At 39.2% G+C, this 23,318-nt stretch overlaps 1 protein-coding gene across 3 annotated transcripts in view; it reads left to right on the top strand.

Moving 5' to 3' along the window:
- Positions 1-18,654, top strand: part of LOC149262796 (F-box/LRR protein) — a 437,604-nt gene extending 418,950 nt beyond the window's left edge. For all 3 annotated transcript variants that reach the window (XM_089425227.1, XM_089425226.1, XM_089425229.1), the window contains exon 10: positions 17,857-18,654. In XM_089425227.1, coding sequence (XP_089281353.1) covers positions 17,857-18,322 — 466 coding nt within the window. In that variant the 3' untranslated portion in view covers positions 18,323-18,654. The remainder of the gene's footprint in view (positions 1-17,856) is intronic.
- The last annotated feature ends 4,664 nt before the right edge of the window (positions 18,655-23,318 follow it).

Below are 23,318 nucleotides of genomic sequence, written 5' to 3'. Positions count from 1 at the left end.
TGCCCTTTGAGAAGGAAATTTTAATAGTTCAAGCATCGGAATAGATATCTTGATGTTATTTATTCATGCTGCCCAATCTACCTTTAAAGCGGGTTTATATCTTTTAGAAGGAACTTGCTTATCTTGACTTTGGCCTTTACCTTTTCTTTGATAAGTGTAACTTTTACTTTTAGCAAGCTCTAGAACTTGTTCCTGCGATGGCTTTTCACCATATGCTTGAGTAATGGGGCCCCTTTTATTCATTAAAGGTGTTAATGGCGAAGGATGAAGAAATCATGTATGCACATCAACCTTCCTTGGAGTTTTCTTGATTTGCTTTGTTATCTTGATGATTCTTACTTTCTTCCAAGATTCTTCTAGCAAATGCACATGTACTTTCTTCATGGAAACTCTCACAAGATCTGCAGAAAGGGACAGGCTCATCAACCATGTTGGCAGACTCAAGCGGTGTAGGGGGCCTCTGATCACTTAGGGGATTCCTTCTTGGCCATGGATTATTATTATTACTCCTGTTATTATTGTTATTCCTAGGTGGCACATTCTGCATTCATATTCTTTCTATCTGTATTAATTGATTCTGCATTTCACTTATTTTTCTGGAATGTTCAATCTTCATTTCTCATACCAATTGGGTTAACTCCTTAACAGTCTAAGATTCCTCTTCTTTAACTTTTTTTTGTTGAAAAGTGTAACTAGGTTCGATCTTCATAATGACATGTAATTATGATCTTTGTAAATGATGAAAAGAAGAGAATAAAATTATTATTGTAAAACTAGCTTCATGGGTTTCATGAGCAAGAGATTTTATTTAGATGGCTCCCATTGAGAGCCTTAGGATTTGTCATTAGATTCAAAGAGTCAGTGTTGTGTATGAAGAACCCTACTCGGGGATATGTCAAATGTATTCTAGTCTATAGGACTGTAAAATAGCAATGTTCCACCAAGGTTCTAGGACGAGGGGGCGAGGGAGCGAGGGGGCGCGGGAGCGGCCTATGCAAAAGCTCCCTACCATTTTTTAGGAAACGTGGGGCAGCGTCAGGGTCTTAAAAATTTATAAATATAAAATATAATTTATTAATTGAGTCCACTATGACAATTTGGTTTGAATTGAAAAGCTGCAAAGCATGATCATTGATATGAATATCATTTGACATTATCCAAATTTATAATATCATATAAAATAATAAATTTAAAATTCTAATTCAGCTTGGTCAAATTCTAATTTAGATTTTGGTCAGACAGAGGGAGAGCTTCAGCTTTATAAGGTAGCCACTGAATTCTGTGAAAAGGTAAATGAACAGATCAGGAACACTGCATTGGCAGTAGAAGGGGCAACTACAATGGGTTGTCCAGCTGTATTGGATCCAACAGCTAGAAAGTTTGTTATATTATATATAATATAGATAGTACACCATATGCTGAAAGAAGAGTCGTAGTTCTAGGAGAGATGAGAAGATCACATGAAAGAGTTTCTGACAGTTTACTATCAAATGACATTGACTGCAGGATGACCATCTGCGAACCAACTTGGGTGACCAACGATGGCATGGATAATTTGTCTACCTTATTAGAGCAATGCCATGCAGTTCAAACTTCAAACTAGCAGTGTATTTCAGGGGTGAAGATAATTTTCAGACCTGAGAATTCAAGCTGAGCCACTGTGCTCTGTGTAAATTTTGTAACTGTATAAATTCATATATAAAGACAGTTCCTGAGATTTCTTGTTGCCCATAGTATTTTGTCATCCTTGCAGTAAACGCATGTTAGACATCATGCTTGCAGTAAACGCATGTTAGTCTATAGTCCACCCAATTATTTCCCACATGACATAGGTGCTGCTTCCATAGTTTGTATGTCAAATGTCATGCAAATTAAAAACACAAACTAAATGTCTCATATTCTTTGCCTGTCACTCCAGTTATCTCCCCACTGTAATCCAGCCATCACTTGAGAAAAAAATGAGAAGTTTTAAAAGGGAAAATTCATGTACGTGCTATATGGTCCAGCAAATTTCCATGATACTGACCCTCTAAAATAACGCTTGTTGAAACCAAAAGACAGCACAAGACGTTATCCCCATACAGAACATGAGTAGCTTTGTACCACTTTAGGTCTATTAAATCATAAACTATAAGCAAGGCCATTTTTTTGGGAGCATGGGGAAACGTCCCCTCAGGGAAGGGAAACGTTTCCCTGGCACGTCCCCCCGAGTATCCTCCATTTTGGGAGCGTGGGGAAACGTCCCCTACTCGTCCCCAAGTCCCCGGAGCGCGGGGGAGCGAGGAAACTAGACCCCTAGGGGGGGGGCGAGTCCCCGTGGAACACTGTAAAATAGCCCTCCAAAGACAAGCATGTTTCTTCTCTTCATGGCGGCTTCAAGAAGGAATAACAAACTCATGCTGTCTCACAATTAAGAGACACATCCCTTTGTTGAATATATGTCGACTTATATATATGGGCAAACTACTATATATAGGCGTGTAAGGTATTCACATTTTCCATAGTTCAGATTTCAAATCTCTTTGGGTTTTTCGGATGGGTATTACAGAGACAAGTTTGATGGAAGGGACAACGAAGAAATGAAGGGACAGTAAGGGCTGATCTCAGTCAATAAGAATTTGGATCTCACTCTGAATTCAGATGGAAGTTACAGTGCACAGTTCGGATCTCCACAAAGAAGACAGTTCGGATGTCTCTTTGTATTTCGGATGGGCGGTAAGATATAAGAAGGTCGTTTGGGATGACAAAGTATTGAAGGGAAATCTGATCCCTCTAAAGCTCGGATCACAGTGGCAGCAAAACAAATCAAAGTTAAGAAATTCGGATGAATGAAGGGACAACGAGGTGCTACCTTACAGTGAAGAGTCTCTTTGTCTCGGTGTCACATCAAGTGCAGAAAGGCAACCACAATTTGTTGGTGATACTATTGTGATGAAGTATCATCTCAGTGATAAGGGCTCGGTGAAGGAAACAATGTTGTCAAGGCAGTGATGTAGATCTTGATATCAAGGCAATGATGAAGATCTCGGTGGAAGAGGAGTCAAGAAGAGGATTTACTAGAGAACGTGTGTCTTGGTCTTGGAGTGGCTAATAGGTCAAGGGTCTTGGTCTTGGTATTCGTCAATTGAAATCTCTATAAGAAGAATTTGTGCGAGATTTCCTCTCAAAGAGGGAGAGTTTTTGGCCCTGGCTCATAGCCTACATTCAGTGTCTCTTGCCTATTTTATGTTCATGCATTGGTTACTATTTGATGAAGAAGAACACTAATAATCTAAGAAGAAAAAGATTCTAATCTTAAGAAGCAAAAAGAATTCACAAGCAGTTACTAATGGAAGAGAAATCACCTAATGCTAATGCCCTAGATTTCTCAACATGGAATCGGAGCTAAGGTGTCAAAGTCAAGGAAGGGTATCTAATGAAAGAGACACTCAAGGATCGAGTTTCAAGGAAGGAATCAAAGCAAATTGAAGGATCTACATTGAAGAATCAAACCCTAGATCAAAGGAGGAAGTCTACTTCAAAAGAAGTCTTGGGATCATCAAATAATCAAGGCCAAAGCCTTATTTCTACTCAAGGAAGATATCTACAAAGCAAAGCAGTTAGAAGTCTACACCAGCAAATGTGTTGGATTCTATAGTCATCATCAAAAGACCACAAAGACCCTCATCAAGTTATCTACAAAGCGAGGTAGCTCAAAGTACTTTAAAAACAAAGATCACGTCATCTTGGAGAAAGTCGAAACCCTAGAAGCATTCTGATTTGCACTTATTCACTACCAAAGAAGTCTAAGTATCTTGAAAGCGATAAGGTGCTATCATCATCTTCAAAAGCTATAAGGCAAGTTCCCTATCATTGCAACAAGGATCCCCTCCTTATCCTTGAAGAAGATCATCCGAGGAAGCATCAAAACATCCTCATCAATCACCATCAACAAAGGAAGCTAGATCTAAAGGTGTTGACATCATAAAAGGAGAAATCTCCTTTATTGAAGAAGGGCTTTTCATTTGGAAGAAGATCATCCAAAAGGAGAACTAATACATCTTCTTCAACCACCATCAAAGTGATCAAGTTGAAGATTTCATCTTCACTTGTCAAGTAAGTATCTTTCATTCTATAATCAAATTTGGTAAAATGACTTCATTTTGCAAGGAGATCTATAAGCTGGTTGGGTCATCGAAATTCCTTGCATGGAAAAGGAGGATATACATAGTCCTCGAAGAAAGTGAAGTCATTGAAAATATCAATGAAAAGGTCTCCTTTGAATACATGGAAAGGGATTCTTATGAAAGGTCCCCTCATATAGCAGTATTGGAGACATCAAAGAGATATATATGATAAGCTGGTAGAACTATTCTTTGAAGATGCGATAAAGAAGGTCACATCACTTAGAAGGTATCAAAGGATAAAGGGTTATCTTCATAAGATTTCAATTGCAAGATTTGGGAGAGATTATCCTCATTGCTGTAAATGCACTAACTGATGAACAAGGTAACAAATGTCTATGAGGATAAGGAAGCTATCCCATTCAACAACTTGTGGTTTCTATGCAAGATAGGAGATGATAGGTTGAGGGCATAAGTGTTGAAGGATCAAAGGATTCAGACATTTTGTCAAAAGGAAAGAAGAACATAGCTAAGATTCAATGTTATGAGAATTACTGGAAAGATTCTCCTAAACTCAAGAAGGGAAATAACAAGAAAGATAGAAAAGAAGTCCATTTCACCAAAGAATTGGAGAAAGCTAAAAGAAGGAAGTCCATGGAAAAGGAAAAGCATTAGAAGTAAGAGCTCGTGACATCACCATAGGAAACATGAAGGATATTTGATAGTCAACTATGAAGGATATAGCTCTTGAGAACCTCATTGGAAACTTAAGGAAAGGAAGAAGTCATCCAAGACAAGGCTCATCATACATCAAAAAATAATATTTGCTTGATAAGGATATGCAAGATCCTCAAGACTCATTGATGGAATCTTCATCGGAAGGTTCACCAATCTAGAGTGGAAGCAAGTGTTTCATCAGGAACTCCAATTTGTGGAATTCATGGGATGATGATATGATGACATAAGAGATGAAGCAGATCAAGGGGTTGAAAGTCTTTTCAATCAAGAAAGCTACTGAAAGAAGCCTAGATGACCTAAAGGTAAATGAGGTATGTATGCTTGTATTCAATATTATAAAGTCATGTTGTATGGTTGCAGGTAACGTGGATCACTGCTCGATCTTGAGAAGCATGATCAAAGGAAAAAAATCTCTTCCTATCAAAGGTTGTCAGAAGGCATGGGTCACACTAGATGAAATCAACATAATATGTCCTCATATGAAGTATGAGGTGGTTGACTACAATTGAGGAACTATTAAAATTGGCAACTAGGGCCAAACTCCACCTTGGACAGATCATATGATGGAGATGATATTTTTATTGGATTCCTCTTTCTAATAGGTGCAGGATTGATCTAAAGATCATCTCATTCTGACAAGTAGAAATGGAATTATGATTTTATTTCTTCTATGGACAAATTGTCAAGGTTGGCCAGAAGTCTAATGTAGGCTCATGAAGCCCAACAGACGTGTCTCTTCACCCTCAACGTTGTGTATAAATAGAAGAGGCCTTTTCCTCATTTGGACATTCACAACTCAACATTTTATTCTCTCTCTTCATCTGATTGGATCATACAAATCACAGGCAGCCTGTTCTTCTCCACACGTGCTAAGGTTTGATTGGGCATTTCTGTTCTCTGCGTTGACCGAGTTGCAGCCAACTTTGATCAACATTGACCGGGCATTGATTGACTTCATTTCACTATGACTTTTTTGGGAGAATCTCTGTTTGGGTAGGCCACATATTCTTGCACAAATACCGAGATTTTTTGGGTAGGTTGACTAGCGTTGCCTGTAGCAACTTTGACCACAACGTTGACTGACTTTGACTGAGAATTTCATAATTGTTTTTGGTTGATTTGGACTATCTTTGGAGGCCGAGTTGACTGGGTTTGATCAAGCTCATTTGGAGGAGTTTTTATGCTGGTTTCACCAGCATTGACTTTCTGGTTAGGGCATCCTATTGATTGTTATTTGACTAAATTGTTTTACAGTGATTGGGAAAGGAAATTTTGTATGATGTACTCTCTCTCTGTTGTACTTTGGAAGAATAATAAGAAGATTCGATCAAAGGGTTTTCCCCACATTGGCGTTTTTCCCTTACATCCACCAAATATTGTGTCCTCTTGTCTTGGCTTGTCTTCTTCTTATTGTTTATGTTCTATCTGCGTTTACCATCAATGTTAATGTGATTGCTAATCTGGAAATTGATATTGGGCTAGTAAGAAAATTAAAGTAAATTGCTCTAAAGCATAGAACATACCATTGTTATCTAAAATTAACATGGTATTAGAGCTGAGGTGAAGACAAAGCCCAAGCAAGAGTGAGAAAAGGAATCACTAAGATTTGTTGGACAAGGACAAGGTTTAATGGCCTCCTCACTTTACTTCAAATCTGATGACAAGCTCAATGATAAGTCTGATTATCATGTGTGGAAGATGTCTCTTGATTTGACTTTGGAAGAGCATGATGCTATCGACTATGTGCAAGGAAAGATTGTTGAACCTCCTTCAAATGCACCGGCTGCTGCTAAGACAAAGTACAAGAAAGGTGAAGTCAAAGCTAAGAAGATCATCAGGGATTCTATTCATAAGCATTTAGTTGCTTACATCTCTGATTTAGGCACATCTAAGGAGATGTATGACAAGTTGGTTAACATGTTCAAAGCTAGCAATGCAAACCAAGTCCTCTTTCTCAAGAACAAGTTGAAGGACATAAAGAAGGGAAGAGGAGAAGATATCCAATCCTACTTCATGAGGATCACCGAAATAAAAAATGATCTTCTATCAATTGGAGAAGTTATAGCTGACAGGGAGCTCACTCTCATTGCCCTTGGAGGTCTCCCTTGTGAATGGGATGTGTTCAACACTACTATCCTCAACAATGACTGGATTCCAGGTTTTGATGAATTGTTGACTAGATGTACTCAAGAAGAAACAAGGATGATAGAGAGAGACATGCCTTCAAATAGGAATGATCCTACTGCATTCTCTGCTCATGCTAAAAAGAAGAACAATGCAGGTTCAAAGAAGCAATGTCAAGGAAGACCGGGATTCAAAGATGGAAGAAAGGGTAGATGCTTCATTTGTAATAGGTTTGGCCACTATGCTAGGGAGTGTCCTAATAAAAGGGATACACCTCAGGATGATGACAGCTACAACCGCAATAATTTCAAGTGCAACAACAATCAAAGAAATGGCAGGTTCAACAACAAAGGAAAAAGGAATTCTCCTGCTACTTAACATGGAAATGGTCGACCTCGCCAAAGATCAAAAAACTCTAGGTATGATGAATCTAATGTTGTAGATAACAAGGAAAAAGAATTTTATCTTATATCTTCCCTCTCTACTACCTCCCCTATGGATACCTTGGGAAATTGGTTGATTGATAGTGGTGCCTCAAGGCACTTCATTGGGTATAAGGAAGCTCTTTCAAATCTGATAGAAAATGATACAAATTTGGAAATCATTCTTGGAGATCGTGCCACCTAGCCCATAAAAGGAGTTGGGAATGTTACTCTTTAATTGAATCAAGGTAACACCATTAATCAACAAGAAGTACTATATGTACCTGATCTAAAGAAGAACTTGGTATCTATCTCAGTGATGGAGGACAAAGGATTCAAGGTGGCATTCATTGACGGAAAGGTACATGTTTGGAAAACAAATTTCAATGAAGTATTTACTCTTGGATTCAGGGTTGACAACCTATATCAAGTTGGAGGAAGTCCACTGGGAGCTATGTCTTGCAACACATCTCTTCAATCCGAATTATGGCATCGAAGGTTTGCTCATCTTCATGATAAAGCCCTACCCGATGCAAGGAAGATGGTGACAGGTACGCCCGAATTTAAGGTAGAACATGAAGGTGTTTGTCAGGGTTGTGCCGAAGGAAAACATACAAGGGGACCATTCCCCTCAAGTGATAGCAAGACTACCAAAATTTTGCAATTGGTTCATTCTGATCTATCTGGTATGTTTCGTGTGGTATCTTTGGGAGGATATTTATATTATGCTATCTTTGTGGGTGACTTCTCTCACAAAACTTGGATTTATTTCTTGAAGAAGAAAGATGAAGTGTTCACATGGTTCCGCTCTTTCAAAGCCTTGGTCAAAAATCAAACAGGGAAGAAGATCAAAATATTGAGGACCGATAATGGAACCGAATATGAACCAAATGAGTTCAATGACTATTTTAGAGACGTTGGCATTAAGAGGAGACTACTACCGCATATACTCTTGAGCAAAATGGAGTTGCGGAAAGGAAGAATCGTTCTATTATAGGAGCCACTTGTGCCATGCTTCATGATCAAAGCCTTCTGAAGTTCCTATGGGTAGAAGCTGCCAACACTGTCGTGTATGTTCAAATTAGATGCCCACATCAAGCATTGGACTCCAAAACTCCCGAAGTTCTCACTGGTAAGAAATCTGATGTTTCTTATTTTAGAATTTTTGGTAGCCCCATGTATTTTCATGTGCTGAAAGAAAAGAGAAGCAAATTGGATGCATCTGGGAAGAAAGGAACATTTGTGGGCTACAATGAAACTTCAAAGGCATATAGAATCTATGTCCCTAGTCAAAGAGAAGTGGAGATAAGTCATGATGTCACCTTGGATGAAGATGCTACCCTTGGGAAAATTATGAACCTTCCTATTCCAATCAAGGAAAAAGAAGCAAATATAGGAAAACAAGGAGAACCGCAGGATGAGTCGATACCTGATGTTGAAGGACCGATGGATCCCATTGATCCACCTCCTCATGAGCCCTCCTCCTCAAAAAGGAGACCCTCATTGCTCAGGGACACTCTCGAAAATGCCGAAAGACATATTGCACCAAGGGGGACATTTCGTGAAAGTAAGAAGCCAAATAGGTACCAATGGTACTTAGCTGCCATGAGTACCATTGTTCAAACTGAGCCTTGCACATTTGAAGAAGCTGTGAAGCACCAAGTTTGGAAGGATGCTATGAACGAAGATTATGACTTAGTTATGAAGAATGATCTCTGGGATGTGGTCCCTAGACCCAAGGACAAATATGTTGTCACCTCGAAATGGCTCTACAAGCTCAAGCATGGAGCTAATGAAAGTGCTGAAAAAGTTCAAGGCCAAGTTTGTTGCTCGAGGCTTCTCTCAAAAGGAAGGTGTGGACTATGATGAGATATTTGCACCAGTTGTCCGATATACCACCTTATGTTCGACCATTGCACTTGCTACCTCTCAAGGATGGAATTTACATCAAATGGATGTCAAGACTGCCATCTTGCATGGTTCACTTAAGGAGGAAGTCTATGTAGAACAACCCGAGGGGTTCGATGTTCTAGATCGAAAGACACATGTATGTAGGTTGAAGAAAGCCCTCTATGGGTTGAAGTAAGCTCCCCGGGCTTGGTATGAGAGGATCAACAACTATTTGATGCAGCTAGGTTTTATAAGAAGTGAAGCTGATACAAACCTTTATTTCAAGGTTGAAAATGGTAGACGTCTCATCGTGGTACTTTATGTGGATGATTTGTTTCTGACAGGTGTGGACCCTCTTATTTATCAATGCAAGAGGGAGTTGGCTTCCGAATTCGAGATGAAGGACCTATGATTGATGCACTACTTCCTAGCCTTGGAGGTCTGGTAAAAGCCAGGTGAGATTTTCCTTTCCCAAGGAAAATACGTTGTGAAGCTACTTGAAAGATTTGGGATGGTGGATTGTAAGTTTGTGACTACTTCGATGGAACTTAACTTCAAGAAGTTATGCAAAAGTGCTACTGGGCCCGATTTGGGAAATCCTTCTGAGTATCGTCAACTCGTGGGGGCCTTGATGTTCTTGGTAAACTCCCGATCAGAGATATGCTTTTTAGTGAATACATTGAGTCAATTTATGGTCGAGCCTCATCACATACATTGTATTGCTGCCAAGAATCTCTTGAGATATCTCCGAGGCATAATCACCTATGGACTGAGATACACTGCCAGGAATTTGAGGCTCCATGGTTATTCTGATGTTGACTAGGCTGACAGTGTGGTGGATCATAAGAGCATATCGCGATGTTGCTTCCCACTAGGTTCTGCTTCAATATCTTCGATGAGCAGGAAGCAGAAATCGGTTTCTCTGAGCACCACCGAGGCCGAATATATTGTAGCTAGTATGGTCTCCTGTGAAGTTGTTTGGTTGAGGAAGCTCTTTACTGAGTTGTTTGGGCATGTGTTGGATACCACCATGATCTACTGCGACAACCAAAGTGGGATTTGTCTTTCTGAGAATCCCGTGTTTCATGACCGCTCCAAGCATATTGATATCAGGTACCACTTTATCTGGGATATGGTACAACGAGGAGCAATAAAGCTCCATCACATTGGGACTGATGAACAGGTCGCAGATATTCTTATGAAGCCCCTCGGGAAGGTCAAATTTTTAACCTTCCGTGAACGACTTGGAGTCGTGGAAAGACCCTCTTATGAGGGTCCCGTTTGACTTGGATATTGAGCTCTGGGAGCTCCAGGGGGCTTTGGGTACTTCTTGGAGCTATGGGTGAGTGGTTCACCTTCCCCCAATGGTGCGCTGTGTACAGGGTGAGTGGTTCATCTTCCCCTGTCCCCATGATGCTTGATATATACATAGGATGAGTTGTTCACTTTCTCCTGCCGATACATCCTACCCATACAGTCTGGGACTCATGGGAAGTAGCTCTCATTTGGCCAATGAGTTGGGAAATGAGGATAGGGACCATAGTACTGTCAATGGATGCATCGTGTACTACCGTACTCCCTATGCTAGGATGTTTGATATTGATTTAGGATCAATCAAGACTGACTTTGGGTCAGTGGACAGTGATATGATACACTCTCGATCATTTATTCTTCATTATTTCTTCATGGCTCAGCAGAGCAGAGCAAGGATGATAGAGATGGGATAGATCGTCAGATGGTTTGGCAGGTGGATTTCTCCCTAGTTCAGAGGGAATGTTAAAATTGGCAACTAAGGCCAAACTCCACCTTGGAAAGCTCATATGATGGAGATGATATTTTGATTGGATTCCTCTTTATGCGAGGTGCAGGATTGATTTAACGATCTTCTCATTCTGATAAGTAGAAATGGAATTATGAATTTATTTCTTCTATGGACAAATTGTCAAGGTCGGCTAGAAGTCTAATGTAGGCTCATGAAGCCCAACAGTCATGTCTCTTCACCCTCAACATTGTGTATAAATAGGAGAGGCCTTTTCCTCATTTGGACATTCACAACTCAACATTGCATTCTCTCTCTTCATCTGATTGGGTCGTACAAATCACAGGTAGTCTGTTCTTCTCCACACGTGCGAAGGTTTGACTGGGCATTTTTGTTCTTTGCGTTGACCGAGTTGTAGCTAGCTTTGACCAACGTTGACCGGCCATTGTTTGACTTCATTTGATTGCGATTTTTGTGGGAGAATCTTTGTTTGGGCAGGCTACATATTCTAGCATAAATACCGAGATTTTCTGGGCAGGTTGACCAGTGTTGACTGCAACAACTTTGACCAATATTCTTTGAAGACTGGCTATCCAAGATAAGAATAGTCCAAAGTAAGTCATACTTTGTGAACACCTAGGTGGAGTATGTACCTTGAGAGACAATGATTATGGTGTCTATGAATCATTGGTCTCGCCAGCATTGTGCTCTAATCATGTGGATAGATTTGTTAGTCAAGGCCTTGCTATGTGCCAATGTTGGTTGATATGATGCTGGACAGATGGGTTACTGATCTGATTCTTCTTATGAGAAATTCTTCAGATTGAGAATGACCAAGTACCATTATGAATACCTCCCTAGTTAAGAGGAAGTGTTGAAAAGTGTAACTAGGTTTGGTCTTCATAATGACATGTAATTATGATCTTTGTAAATGATGAAAAGAAGAGAATAAAATTATTATTGTAAAATTGGCTTCATGGGTTTCATGAGAAAGATATTTTATTTAGATGGCTCCCATTGAGAGCCTTAGGATTTGTCATTAAAGTCAAAGAGTCATTGTCATGTATGAAGAACCCTACTTGGGGATATGTCAAATGTATTCTAGTCTATAGGATTGTAAAATAGCCCTCCAAAGATGAGCACGGTTCTCCTCTTCATGTCAGCTTCAAGAAGGAATAACAAACTCATGTCGGCTCACAATTAAGAGACACATCCCTTCGTTGAATACATGTCGGCTTATATAAATGGGCAGACTACTATATATAGGTGTGTAAGGTATCCGCATTTTCCATAGTTCAGATTTCGATCTCTCTGAGTTTTTCGGATGGGTATTTAGAGACAAGTTTGATTCAGTGGCAATTTTAGACTCGTAAGAACCATTTAGATGAAAAGATATGATGTGATGCCCCCAAATGATGTGACCTTAGGTGTATTTGTATGTGGTTGTGGAGGACGAATTTCCTCTTCCAAGCTGACTTGTACTTTTTGATGTGACATGGTCTAGCATTAAAATAATAATTTTCCCATGTGCAAATTAAATTCTAAGGCATTCACAGAAATTCCCGAGGCAATTGTAGGAGCCGAAATTTGGCCTATTTGACTAGATTTGACTGCTTGTTGCAGAAGACTAAGATTCTCTCCTTTGACCAGGTTTGACCTAAATGATTTCACTGGTCAGTTTGACCAAGTTTGACTGGGATATTGAGAATGTACATTTTTGTTGAATTGGACAATTTCTCCTAAGAAAAGACTGTTGGGTTTTCCTGTGGTAAACGTTTTGTGTCTCTTGTCCATGTTTATTCTACTGTGATCTCTACTGCTCTATTGCATTTTATGGTTGAAATTTTCTGAAGTATAATTACATAATGATCTGGAATGTGCTAAAATAAGAACAATATCATTGGAAGTAATTATCTGCGGCAGAAATTTTTGCTTGTCTTTATTGCACTTGAAAAATCAACACAACACCCTTATAGGAAAAAGCCGCAAAGGAGGAAGGCTTTCTCATAACCCCACCTTGTAAAGGGAGGGCCATAAAAACAGTGGCATGTTTACCAATATTATAGATTGAAAGAGGGGAATAATCGTCCAACTGCTTGCCTTCAAAATGTAGGCATTATATGATAGAGGGAATACCCACCCAGAGCTCTTAGGAAATCTTGAGGTCCCATACCAAATCTATGGAACAGACCCCAAGAAGCAACAAACGCTCAAAGAGAAGCTTGAAAAGCATCTGAAAAGAAATTTGATGAACCAGAGGCCGAAGGCATGGGACCACGAAAGAGCAGGGTAGCAGGCTTCTAACACCATCATCGTGACAACCTTTGGAGCCCTGGAAAACATTCTCAATCCGATCTGCCTGATATGAGGGTTTGTAGTGAAAACCAAAGAAATAAGAGTGTATGGCCCCAAAGCCATTCGTTGGGATAGAACCTAGAAGGGACCTGAGCACGCGATCAAACATATGAGTAAAACGTATGAGTAAACCTTGTCTACATACTTTTTACAGAAAAGGGCATACAAGGTCAATGTGTAGTTTCAGGCACAATATCCGGATCATCGTTCCTTGTACAAGAAAAAATGGTGCCAGAAAATTTTTCTGGTACTACATCTCGCTTAACAATACTCTCCTTCTCGGTTCCAGTGTTCCGCAATGCTTGGCTAACCCAGGGTTGCGGGGGAGCGTCCCCCCTCACGTCCTCACTCTGAATTCGTGCTCCAGTCGTGGGCGCTTCGGGAGCTAGTCAGGAGCGTACTCTAGAAAGAAGAGGGAATGATTTTGGGAGCGCTCTCCCTGCAAAAAAAACGCTCCCTGGTTTTTCGAGAGTGTTTAGTCTTTTTTGCAAAAAAAAAATTGCAGTAACATTCCAAATGCAATTTTTTTTCAAAGAAACAAATAATTTTTTACTGGGGCAGCCCAAGATCAGGCCTATGGCCCTAGTATTGATATGTGATTCATGGTAATGTTAAATTCTTAAAGTAAAAGTGACATTCTCTTTAATCTTCATTTGATGAAAATGAAGATTAAGGAGAATGTCACTTTTACTTAAATTTTTAACATTACCATGAAATGACTATGGATGTTTGAGAGTCGTTCCGACCTCATTGGATTTCATATGGAGAAAGTAAATTTTAGATCCCATTCATTTTTCACGATTTCAGGATTGGGGGGATTGCAATGTGTAATGTTCCTAAGTAGGAATATGAGTGATATTTAAACAAATAAATATTGCAGCAGCATAAAATTAAAAACATGCATTAGACATCCATGAAAACACTGTAAATCTGGAACTACTGAGCCATATATTATAAAATTTGAGAGCTAGGTACAATATAAAATGGAATGGTGCACCTAGGCTTGTCTCAAGGACAAGCTTGACAAAACCCAGGTGATGAAATAGCTGAGTTGAAGGCTGCCCAGTTGTTGCACCACTCTGCATTGCGCTGTCCTAGTAAACTACTGCCCTACTGAACTTCGACCTGCTGGAATGTGCCCAAAAACTGCCCAGAAAATTATATCCTTTCAGCCCCGGACTCCTTGGACAAAACCCAAAAAAACCCAGAAGGGAATTTCTCTGGTTTTGACTTTGGATTTTCAGCCTCCTTGGAGCCTCTCCCTAGCTGCTGCTACCAAATTCGACTTGCAGGAAACAACCTGCAAATCCCTCTGAAAACACCACTAGAATGTTGGATTCACCTGTGCTAACTGACTCCTTGCTCCCCGGATGATTCTTGGCCAAGATGACTGCTCTCCCAAGCACCATGAATTTGTTGCTAGAGCCCTCTGCGCAATCCCTCTGCCCAGAAATTCGTACTGTTGATACCCCGGTCTAGCTGGCTGCAAAACCCAGTGAAAATGCCCTCAATGAATAGCCTTCCCAGCTCCCGTAACTCCCAACAAGCTATGGTCCTCACTGCTGGCTCTAACTCCCCCCTACGTGTTTCTAACTACCCAGGAAATATGCAGTCCTTGCTCTACGTTTTTGGCTGAAGAGTGTGATTGCGCTGTACTCTTTGAAATCCCTATGGAATAGCCTCCCTAGGGCGAGCACGGATGGTACCCAGAAGAAGAGGTTGAATCTCCCGCTTGGAAGATTCATGGCTAAACAGCCGATAGACTCGCTAAGCAGCAAAGCATACAAAGGTGTGTTTGTTTGCGAATGATCAAGTGTTGCAAAATGAGAGCTCCTTCTCCTTTTATCTCCTTGAGCCCCCTTAGCCTCATGTGGGCCCCTCCTTCCACTAATTTGATTCCCTCCAAGCTCATGCAATGGCCAAGTTCGAATTACTCATGTGGGTGGCCCCCACATTCTAGTAGCTGCAAAATTAAAGTCGAATTCCCCTATAGTTCCTTTGTCTGCATGTGGGGTCCTCCTCCTACGCCACAAATGATGCCAAAAATGTGTAGCTACACCCCGTGACTAATACATTTGAGAAGGGACATGACACAATGTTTCCATTGGATTTTGTCATGTATTAGGGTATGGAACTCGTATTTAATGAAGGGCACCAATCCCTCTATGTACCTTGATGTTAGTGACATTGGTTGTCGAACTCCTCTATCATGACCCTCCTAAAAATGTACACATCACTCAAACAAAATCTTGACTTGACATGCAATGCTTTTTCTATCTTATGTTAATGCTTAGAGGGTGATATTAATGACAAAGATCATGATTTTCAAACAAGACAAAAACATTAGACATTTCTCGTGGCAACAAGAGGCCCAAGCATTAGCAATAGATAATAGATTTACTTGTCTTTTATAGTTTCTAGTAGTTTTTATAACTATCGACTCTTTCATATTTATTATGATATTTTTTGTAAGCAATATATGACAATTTAAGTTTGAAGTTGGCAATTATAACTCGCTAGTAATGAATTATGAATATGATGCTTCGTGAATGTTGAAAGTTGTTTCATTTCATTTCATTTCATGTTAGATATTATTTGTTGTAATGGTTACACTTAGCTTACAAGTACAACTTTGGTGATCAATGATGATAAATGTTATATATTGAATTTTGAAAGCTTGAAACTTTAAGATTGATGAATCATGAGACTCAATATGTTGTATGTTACTATGTTACTAACTTGTGGACATGGTAGATGAAGATTATAACTTCTAGATGATTGTTGTTATATGGTTTAATCTATGTTTTTTATGTTTTTTTATATCTAATTCATCATTCTACATGCTTTTGTTGACATATATGCATCAAAATATAAAAAATATAAAAATATATATATTATATAAGAAAATCGCTCCTCGAATCGCTCCCAAACCAGGAGCCTCCTAAAATGTCACTCTCGCTCCCATTCCCCGTTTTCGTTCCCACTCCCAAGTAACCTTGGGCCAACCCTTCCATTGATGTTGAACACAGACGAAGATGTGGACTTTTGAGCGGCGACCATGGATGCCAAAACCCTGATTTGAGGGTGATTTGCAGAGCGGAAGATATCGTGACCTGTTGTTTCTTAGATGATTATTTTTTTTTTTAAATGCTTGTTTTTGTATTTTTCTAACCTTCTTGATATTGTCCCTGACATTGCCTATAAGTTCTATTCTGGACCCTTAGCGATAAATTCACCAAGATGACAAATGGAACAATGCTCAACAAAAATACATTTTGAAGATGGCCTTGTACCTTTTCATCGAATAGTTTGTCTTTGTGTTTTTCAATATTAATTATATTTGGTCTCCTTTAATTATTATTATTTTTATTTTACTTATACTATATATTTTATTTTATGATTTATAATTTATCTGTTCCCGTCTTTATTTATGTATATAACAAAAGCTGTGAAAGCCTTGTTGCTGGAGTGAAGGTGATGTTGCTGCTAACTGCCAAAACCTGCTTCCTTTGCCCTAACCAAATGTTTGTATCCTAAGTTAGCAGGTGTGAATTTGTTTTGTTTCTGGTTGGGGACTGCTAAGCAAGAATGAGGAAAAAAAAAAGCAGAAAATGAGTCAAAGAACTCATATTATGGGTTTTGATTGAGGATGCCAGAGTCGAACTCATTGACCTGTCTACAACTTGCTAATTATTGGCAAATCTGAGTTTGACCCAGAAGCATACACTGGTCAAGCTCAGTTGTGATGAGTCAATCTTGCTGACTGTGAGTCATTGCTGGATAAAATCAGGAAATTTGGATTTGACCCATGAGTTCTGGTCAAAGCTGGTGGGTTTGTTAACATTATGCCACCACACTGGATGCATCCTTTGTGGCTATTGGGCCATGGGTTAAAATGTTACAAAACTAATTGAAGTCTCAATTATAGCATTGCTTATTGGAAATTTTATGGACATAATTACTACCCTTAAGTTTCACCCATTTCATCATTAATCTAGTTAAAATGTAACCCTAGAAAATTATAACATGCAAATAGAGAAAAGTAAACAAAGAAGTAAACATTGAACATTGGAAGGGAAACTATTCTGAGGTATATCATCTGAACATTAAGAATTGAGAATGACAATCAACTGGATTAGGGCTTCTATGACTGGTTATTACTTCCCACAGACAATCTTGCTGTTGTCTCCTATTGAATCACTTTTACTATTTACTCTATGAGATGATATTGCCTCTCAAAAACTGACTCTTATCTGAATGTGAAGGAAATGTAAACCTTTTTTTCTCGGGTCAATGGGTTCTGGGAACAAATAGGTTACATTATTTTGCTCTTAATATCCATGCACCCTTCAGTAGAGATATTCATTTGTTTTCAAGTTTTAGACTTATTTGTGATTTACATAATTCTGTTGATGAATACTGTTTTTCCCTCTGCTGAACCTTATTTCAATATGCATCATTACAGTGCAGATGAAGAATACCTTTTTGTTGAAGGAGAAGGAATTAAGACTGGAGATGTGTTTCGTTTCTATAGAACTGATCCAGAGACAGCGAAGTCATCTTCCAAATTGGCATTAGAACATGTATGTGAGCAATTGAGATCTCCATTCCAAAAAGGAGTTCTTCCTGCAACTACAGTTGAAATCATGGCCTGTACATTAAAGCAGCACTATAGTAAAGTTTTCGGTGGACTCCTGTTTGCATGCAATGGTCGAGGACAGTCATTTTTTGGTGATCCTAATGTTGACAGTTCCGCTTTTTCTAGAAAATATTCAGATGTACCAATAGCAGGCATGTTCTGTTTAGGAGAGCTTGGGCCTCCAGCAGTTCATTCATGGGAGGCTACAGAAGGAGGTGATACTACCAGTCAATTAAATTTTTACAGTTCCATTTTCATGGTGTTTTCTCATATTTCAGACTCTGAAAAGTGATGTCCAAATGACAATACATTCCCAGTGCAATTTGCGGATATTTGTGCAAGCAGCACAACTCCTATATAGCTTTCATCTAGAACTGATTTTGGTTCGCTAGACAAAATGTGGATTCCTTGCATTTATGGAACTGAAAATATATAACAGACCGCAGTCAATTTGTTTATCTGGTTTAAATATGACATTGAGGTGATATATGTCGAAAATTTGATATTTAGGCATTGATATACTTTTCCATGTATTTGGTAATGATTGTAAGTAATTTCAAGAATTGTTGCTGCATTAGTTTGAAGCAGGGAAATGTGCAGATAATACCATATGAATGTTGCTTTTGTCTGTTGTGGATACTCAATTTAAGTCTCAATTATGCATTGCTTATTGGACATTTTAATTGACCCCAATTTGGTAGATAGTGTCTAGTAATCATTATTGCTCAGACGTGTGTGGCAAATTTCTAGTCCCAAAATATGACCAGCCAAGTGAAGGCATGTAATTTGCAAGAGAAGCGAATGAAATCTGGGTTGGAAGAAATCCAAAAAGCATTGAGAACAGGGACCAAGACATCCCAAGAACATTGGGATGTTGTTGAAGTCCATTTAAAAATATGAAAGCTTCTAAAGAAAGGGCACACCTCCCATTGTTCTTCAACAACATTAGCGCACTACTTTCTCCTCCACACATGCACTCCAATAATAAATGAACTTTCTTCTTCAAAATGACTCCTATATGTCATTTTTTAACTAGATCATGGTCGATTCAACAATCCTTGTTCAAGTTGTGGACTCTTTTCATTAAGGGTGACATCATCAACATTAGATACAATACCCAAATTCCTTATTTGAAGTGTGTGTTGCCACACAATCTAGCAAGTGTCCTAGGAGGGGAAACTATGGGACAACTACTAGAACCAATGACAACCATGGGACATGTTAGAAAATCGGAAAGACAGAAAATTTTTCTTATACTTGATAATTACATGTGATGTTCTTGACCTATTATTAGGTTTCTTTTATATCTTCTTTCTTTTAGTTCATCAAGCAATTACCAAAGCAATAGCACATAAACAATGGACACCAGATGTAGGCTGACAACCAGGGAAAAACCCCTCTCTAGGGAAAAATCCAGTCAGTAATTCTTCCTTCAATAGTTTTCTAGAGATATTCCAAGACTCTTAACCTTGACATAAACTTTCCTCCACACCAAGGCAACCTTCTTCCTTACTTGTAGATGATCCTTCTTGATGCAGCAATAGCAACAACACTTTCTTCGACCCAACAACTTCAACCTTGCCTTAGAGACTTTGATCTTCACTGAAAGACTTAGATCTTCACTTAGAAACTTCGATCTTGGGGCCCAATATAGCTTCTTAAGGTGATAGCATCACATGACAACTGGCCACGACATCAATACGACAACTGGTTATGACATCATATGACAACTAGCTATGACATCAATAAGAGAACTTCGATCTACTAAACTAGGGCACGAGAGAGAGAGAGATAGTTGCACCAAAGGTTTGATTTTCCCTTTCTCCTTCTCCTAGACCAAACTTGTACTTCCTTCTCTTCCTTCTTCTATTTCGCACTTCTTTCGGCTTCAAGAGAGATCGAACTTGCTTGTGTGAGAGAGTGCTTTAAATGGAATTCGAACTGCTCTATATATAGTCCTTTGGTGATGTTGAATAGCCCTGATTGAGGCCGACTTGATCATCATAAGGCCGAATTGGTGTGGAGACGACATAATTCATATTAGACTCAATACTTAACCTCTTTACATGATTCAAAAGCCCAAGAAGGGTCTCTTTAAAAGTACAATGACTCTATTGACTCAGAATAAATCCTAGAAGTTCTCAATGGGGATTTTGATCTAAAACATGGTGACCCAAGCATGAAACCCATGCTTTAATAAGTCACAATAATAATAAGAAGAAATCTTTTCTTTATTCTTTTGACAAGTACATTACAAGATGACTCAATTACATTTAATGAAGACCGAACCTAGTTACATTTTCCAACACTCCCTCTTAACTAGGGAGGTATTCATCATATATTGTTGATTTTTGGTAGCATCGGATGTGCTCTAAGTCTCAAAATTTGTAGGGAGGCTTGGACACATGTATTTCACAATACCCAAAAATCATTTTGGGAAATTCCACCCGGAAACAGTTTTATTAAAATAATAATTATTTTTAATGGAACCCTAAGTCTAAACTTAGGAAATTAAAATATTTAAAGAGTATTAATCTAAGTGTGGGTGAAACTTCTAGAAGAATACGAAGCTTGAGTCCAAATGATCTGAGCCGTTGATTATAATCTAATCTAGACTGTTGGTTCTCAATTAGAGGATTATAAAAAGGACTTCGATGGACATTTGGAAAACACCCCAGGCAGATACTCAGTTACCCAAGTAAAATCGATTTTCTCACTGGTCGAAGTTCGGCAAAAAGAAATCGATTCAGAGGGAGAGTTGCAAGTGAGGAGGAGAGAGAGGGTAGTAGCATTAGTCGGGAGTGCAAGAGAAGAAGACATAGAGTAGAGAAGGGACATCGGAGAGGTTGACGCTGGGACATCGCAGTCCTCACGTAGAAGTTGACTCAATGAGACACTGAGGGGGCAGTAGGTCCTCTCCTGGATCAGAATCTCGCTAAGAAGTGTGAGAGAATTGTCAGTAAATTTCTCACAGAGATTCCTCTTCTGTTTTGTTGGTTGTATATTGTACATGAGATTTTTGATGAAGATTAATAAAGAAACCCTCATCTACTGCACAGGTTTTCCTGCGTTGGGTTTTTCCGGGGACAATTGTCCAAAAATCACTTTCATTGTGATTATACTTGTGCTAGTATTTTTTGTTGCATTTATTTTTCGCAGTATTTTAGTTGTGAAGGCTGCAGTAGAATTAATTTCGATATTTTCCGTAGAAACATTGTGAATAACTTATTTTTGAATTAATAAGTAGAAGAAATAATATTAGTCATTGCAGTTGGATTTCTATCTAGAAATTTTCACATGGTATCAGAGCACAGATTGTAAGTAAAAGAGCTCAGAAGTAGGGAGGAAAAGGATCTCGAAATTACTACATAGGCAACAATTCAAAATACAAGAGGCAACGCAGTTCAAAGGCCAAGGAGGACGAAATTTTGAGGAGAAATTGATTTCTCTGAGTGAGTCAACAGAGAAATTCAATCTCCAGATTGAAGCTTACCAGAGGCAGAAGGGAGCAACATGTTTTTCCTTGCAGAGTAGATCTTCAACTGGGATGCAAATATTTTGCAGTAGTTGCTGGGGCAGAAAAACGTCAGAAATCAATAGGAAAATAGCACAAAGAAGGATGGAAATTCAAGATGTCTCTGGATTATCTTCTAGATTAGAAGAAGAATTCGCATGCTTGGCAAGTTCAAAATTAACAGATGTTTGGTACATTGATAGTGGGGCTTCAACCCATATGACTGGAGTACGAGAATATTTCTCGAGCTATCAAGAAGAGCAAATGGACTTCTAGATTACTATGGGAAACAAAACGAAGTGTACTCCAGTAGGGAGAGGCACCATAGCATTTTAGACTGAAGTAGGAACCAACATCCGAGCCACTAATGTTTTGCATGTGCTCGGGTTAGGAATGAATCTAATTTCATTTTCCTTGTTACAAGACAAGGGATACGATGTATACTTCATTGGAAATAAATTATATGTCAAACATCGAAGCTGGAAGAAGAGACAAATTGGAGCTTGAAGCAACAGACTGTATAGGTTGCAGCTCGAGTCTCCAATGGCATTAATAGGCAGCAATCGCAATGGTGAAAAGGAATTGAATGATCTATGGCACACGCAAATGGGACACTTACACCGTGGAGCACTAAGGATGCTCAGAGAGACTGTTACAGGAGTTCCAGTTCTTAGTACTAAGCATGATGATATATGCAGAGGATGTGTACTAGGGAAGTACACTAAAGCAACTTTTTCCAGGAGTAAAAATAGAGCAGAGGGTGTATTGGGATTGATACACTCAGATATTTGTGGTCCAATATCCACAAGATTTCTTAGTGGTGGCGAATACTTCGTCACCTTTATTGATAATCACTCTAGAAAAACCTGGATCTATTTCTTAAAGACCAAGGATGAGGTCTTTGATCGGTTCAGAGATTTTAAGGCTCTCATTGAGAACATGACAGGGAAAAAGATAAAGGTATTGCATTCAGATAATGGTGGAGAATATATAGGCAAAGACTTCACATATTTCTGTGCAAAAGAGGGCATCAAAAGAGAATGGACAACTCCAGCTAATCCGGAGTAGAATGGAGTAACAGAGTGTAAGAATAGAACTATTGTTGGGGCGACAAAGGCTATGTTGTATGATAAATATTTGCCTAGATTCTTATGGGCAGAAGCTTGCAACACATCAGTGTATATCCAAAATAGGAAACCTCACAGAGCTTTGGGGAAGAAAACGCTCGAAGGTGTCTTCATAGGGAAGAAGTCAGAAGTCAATGATCTCAGAATATTCAGAAGTGTGGCATATTGTCACATACCAGATGAGAAATGTAGTAAGCTAGATCAGACTGCAGAAAAGGGGTACCTCGTAGGATATAGCGAGACCTTGAAGGCATACAAAATCTACATTCCTAGTAGCTGGAAGATTGTAGTAAGACGGGATGCAAAGTTCATGGAGGATAGAGCTTTCAAGAAATCCTGAGAGATACTAGCAGAAGATTAATCAATAGATATTCCTTTAGTCCAGCAGCAGTAGGGGCAGCAAGGAGGACAAACACCTGGAACTAGCACAATGACCAGTACTAGTATTTCCTCAGAAGAAGGAAATCCAAGTAGTTCTCAGCAGGTGGAACAGTAGGAACAAGAGGGGGATTTGATCGAGCCTCCCACCACCAGTGGCAGAACCAGTAGAGAAGTACGACAAACATTGAGGGACGCAAAGGAGTTTGTCGGAGCTCCTAGAACTGAGAAGAGGTAGCGTAGACAGCCTGACAGGTACCAATCCTTGG

The sequence above is a fragment of the Pinus tabuliformis genome, chromosome 6 (genome assembly GCF_031772625.1).
Source record: "Pinus tabuliformis cultivar Carrire ecotype Pingquan chromosome 6, CPIR1, whole genome shotgun sequence".
In the NCBI taxonomy this organism is placed as follows: domain Eukaryota; kingdom Viridiplantae; phylum Streptophyta; class Pinopsida; order Pinales; family Pinaceae; genus Pinus; species Pinus tabuliformis.
Note: the sequence above shows the minus strand (reverse complement) of the source record. Positions and strands in the feature narration are given on the sequence as shown.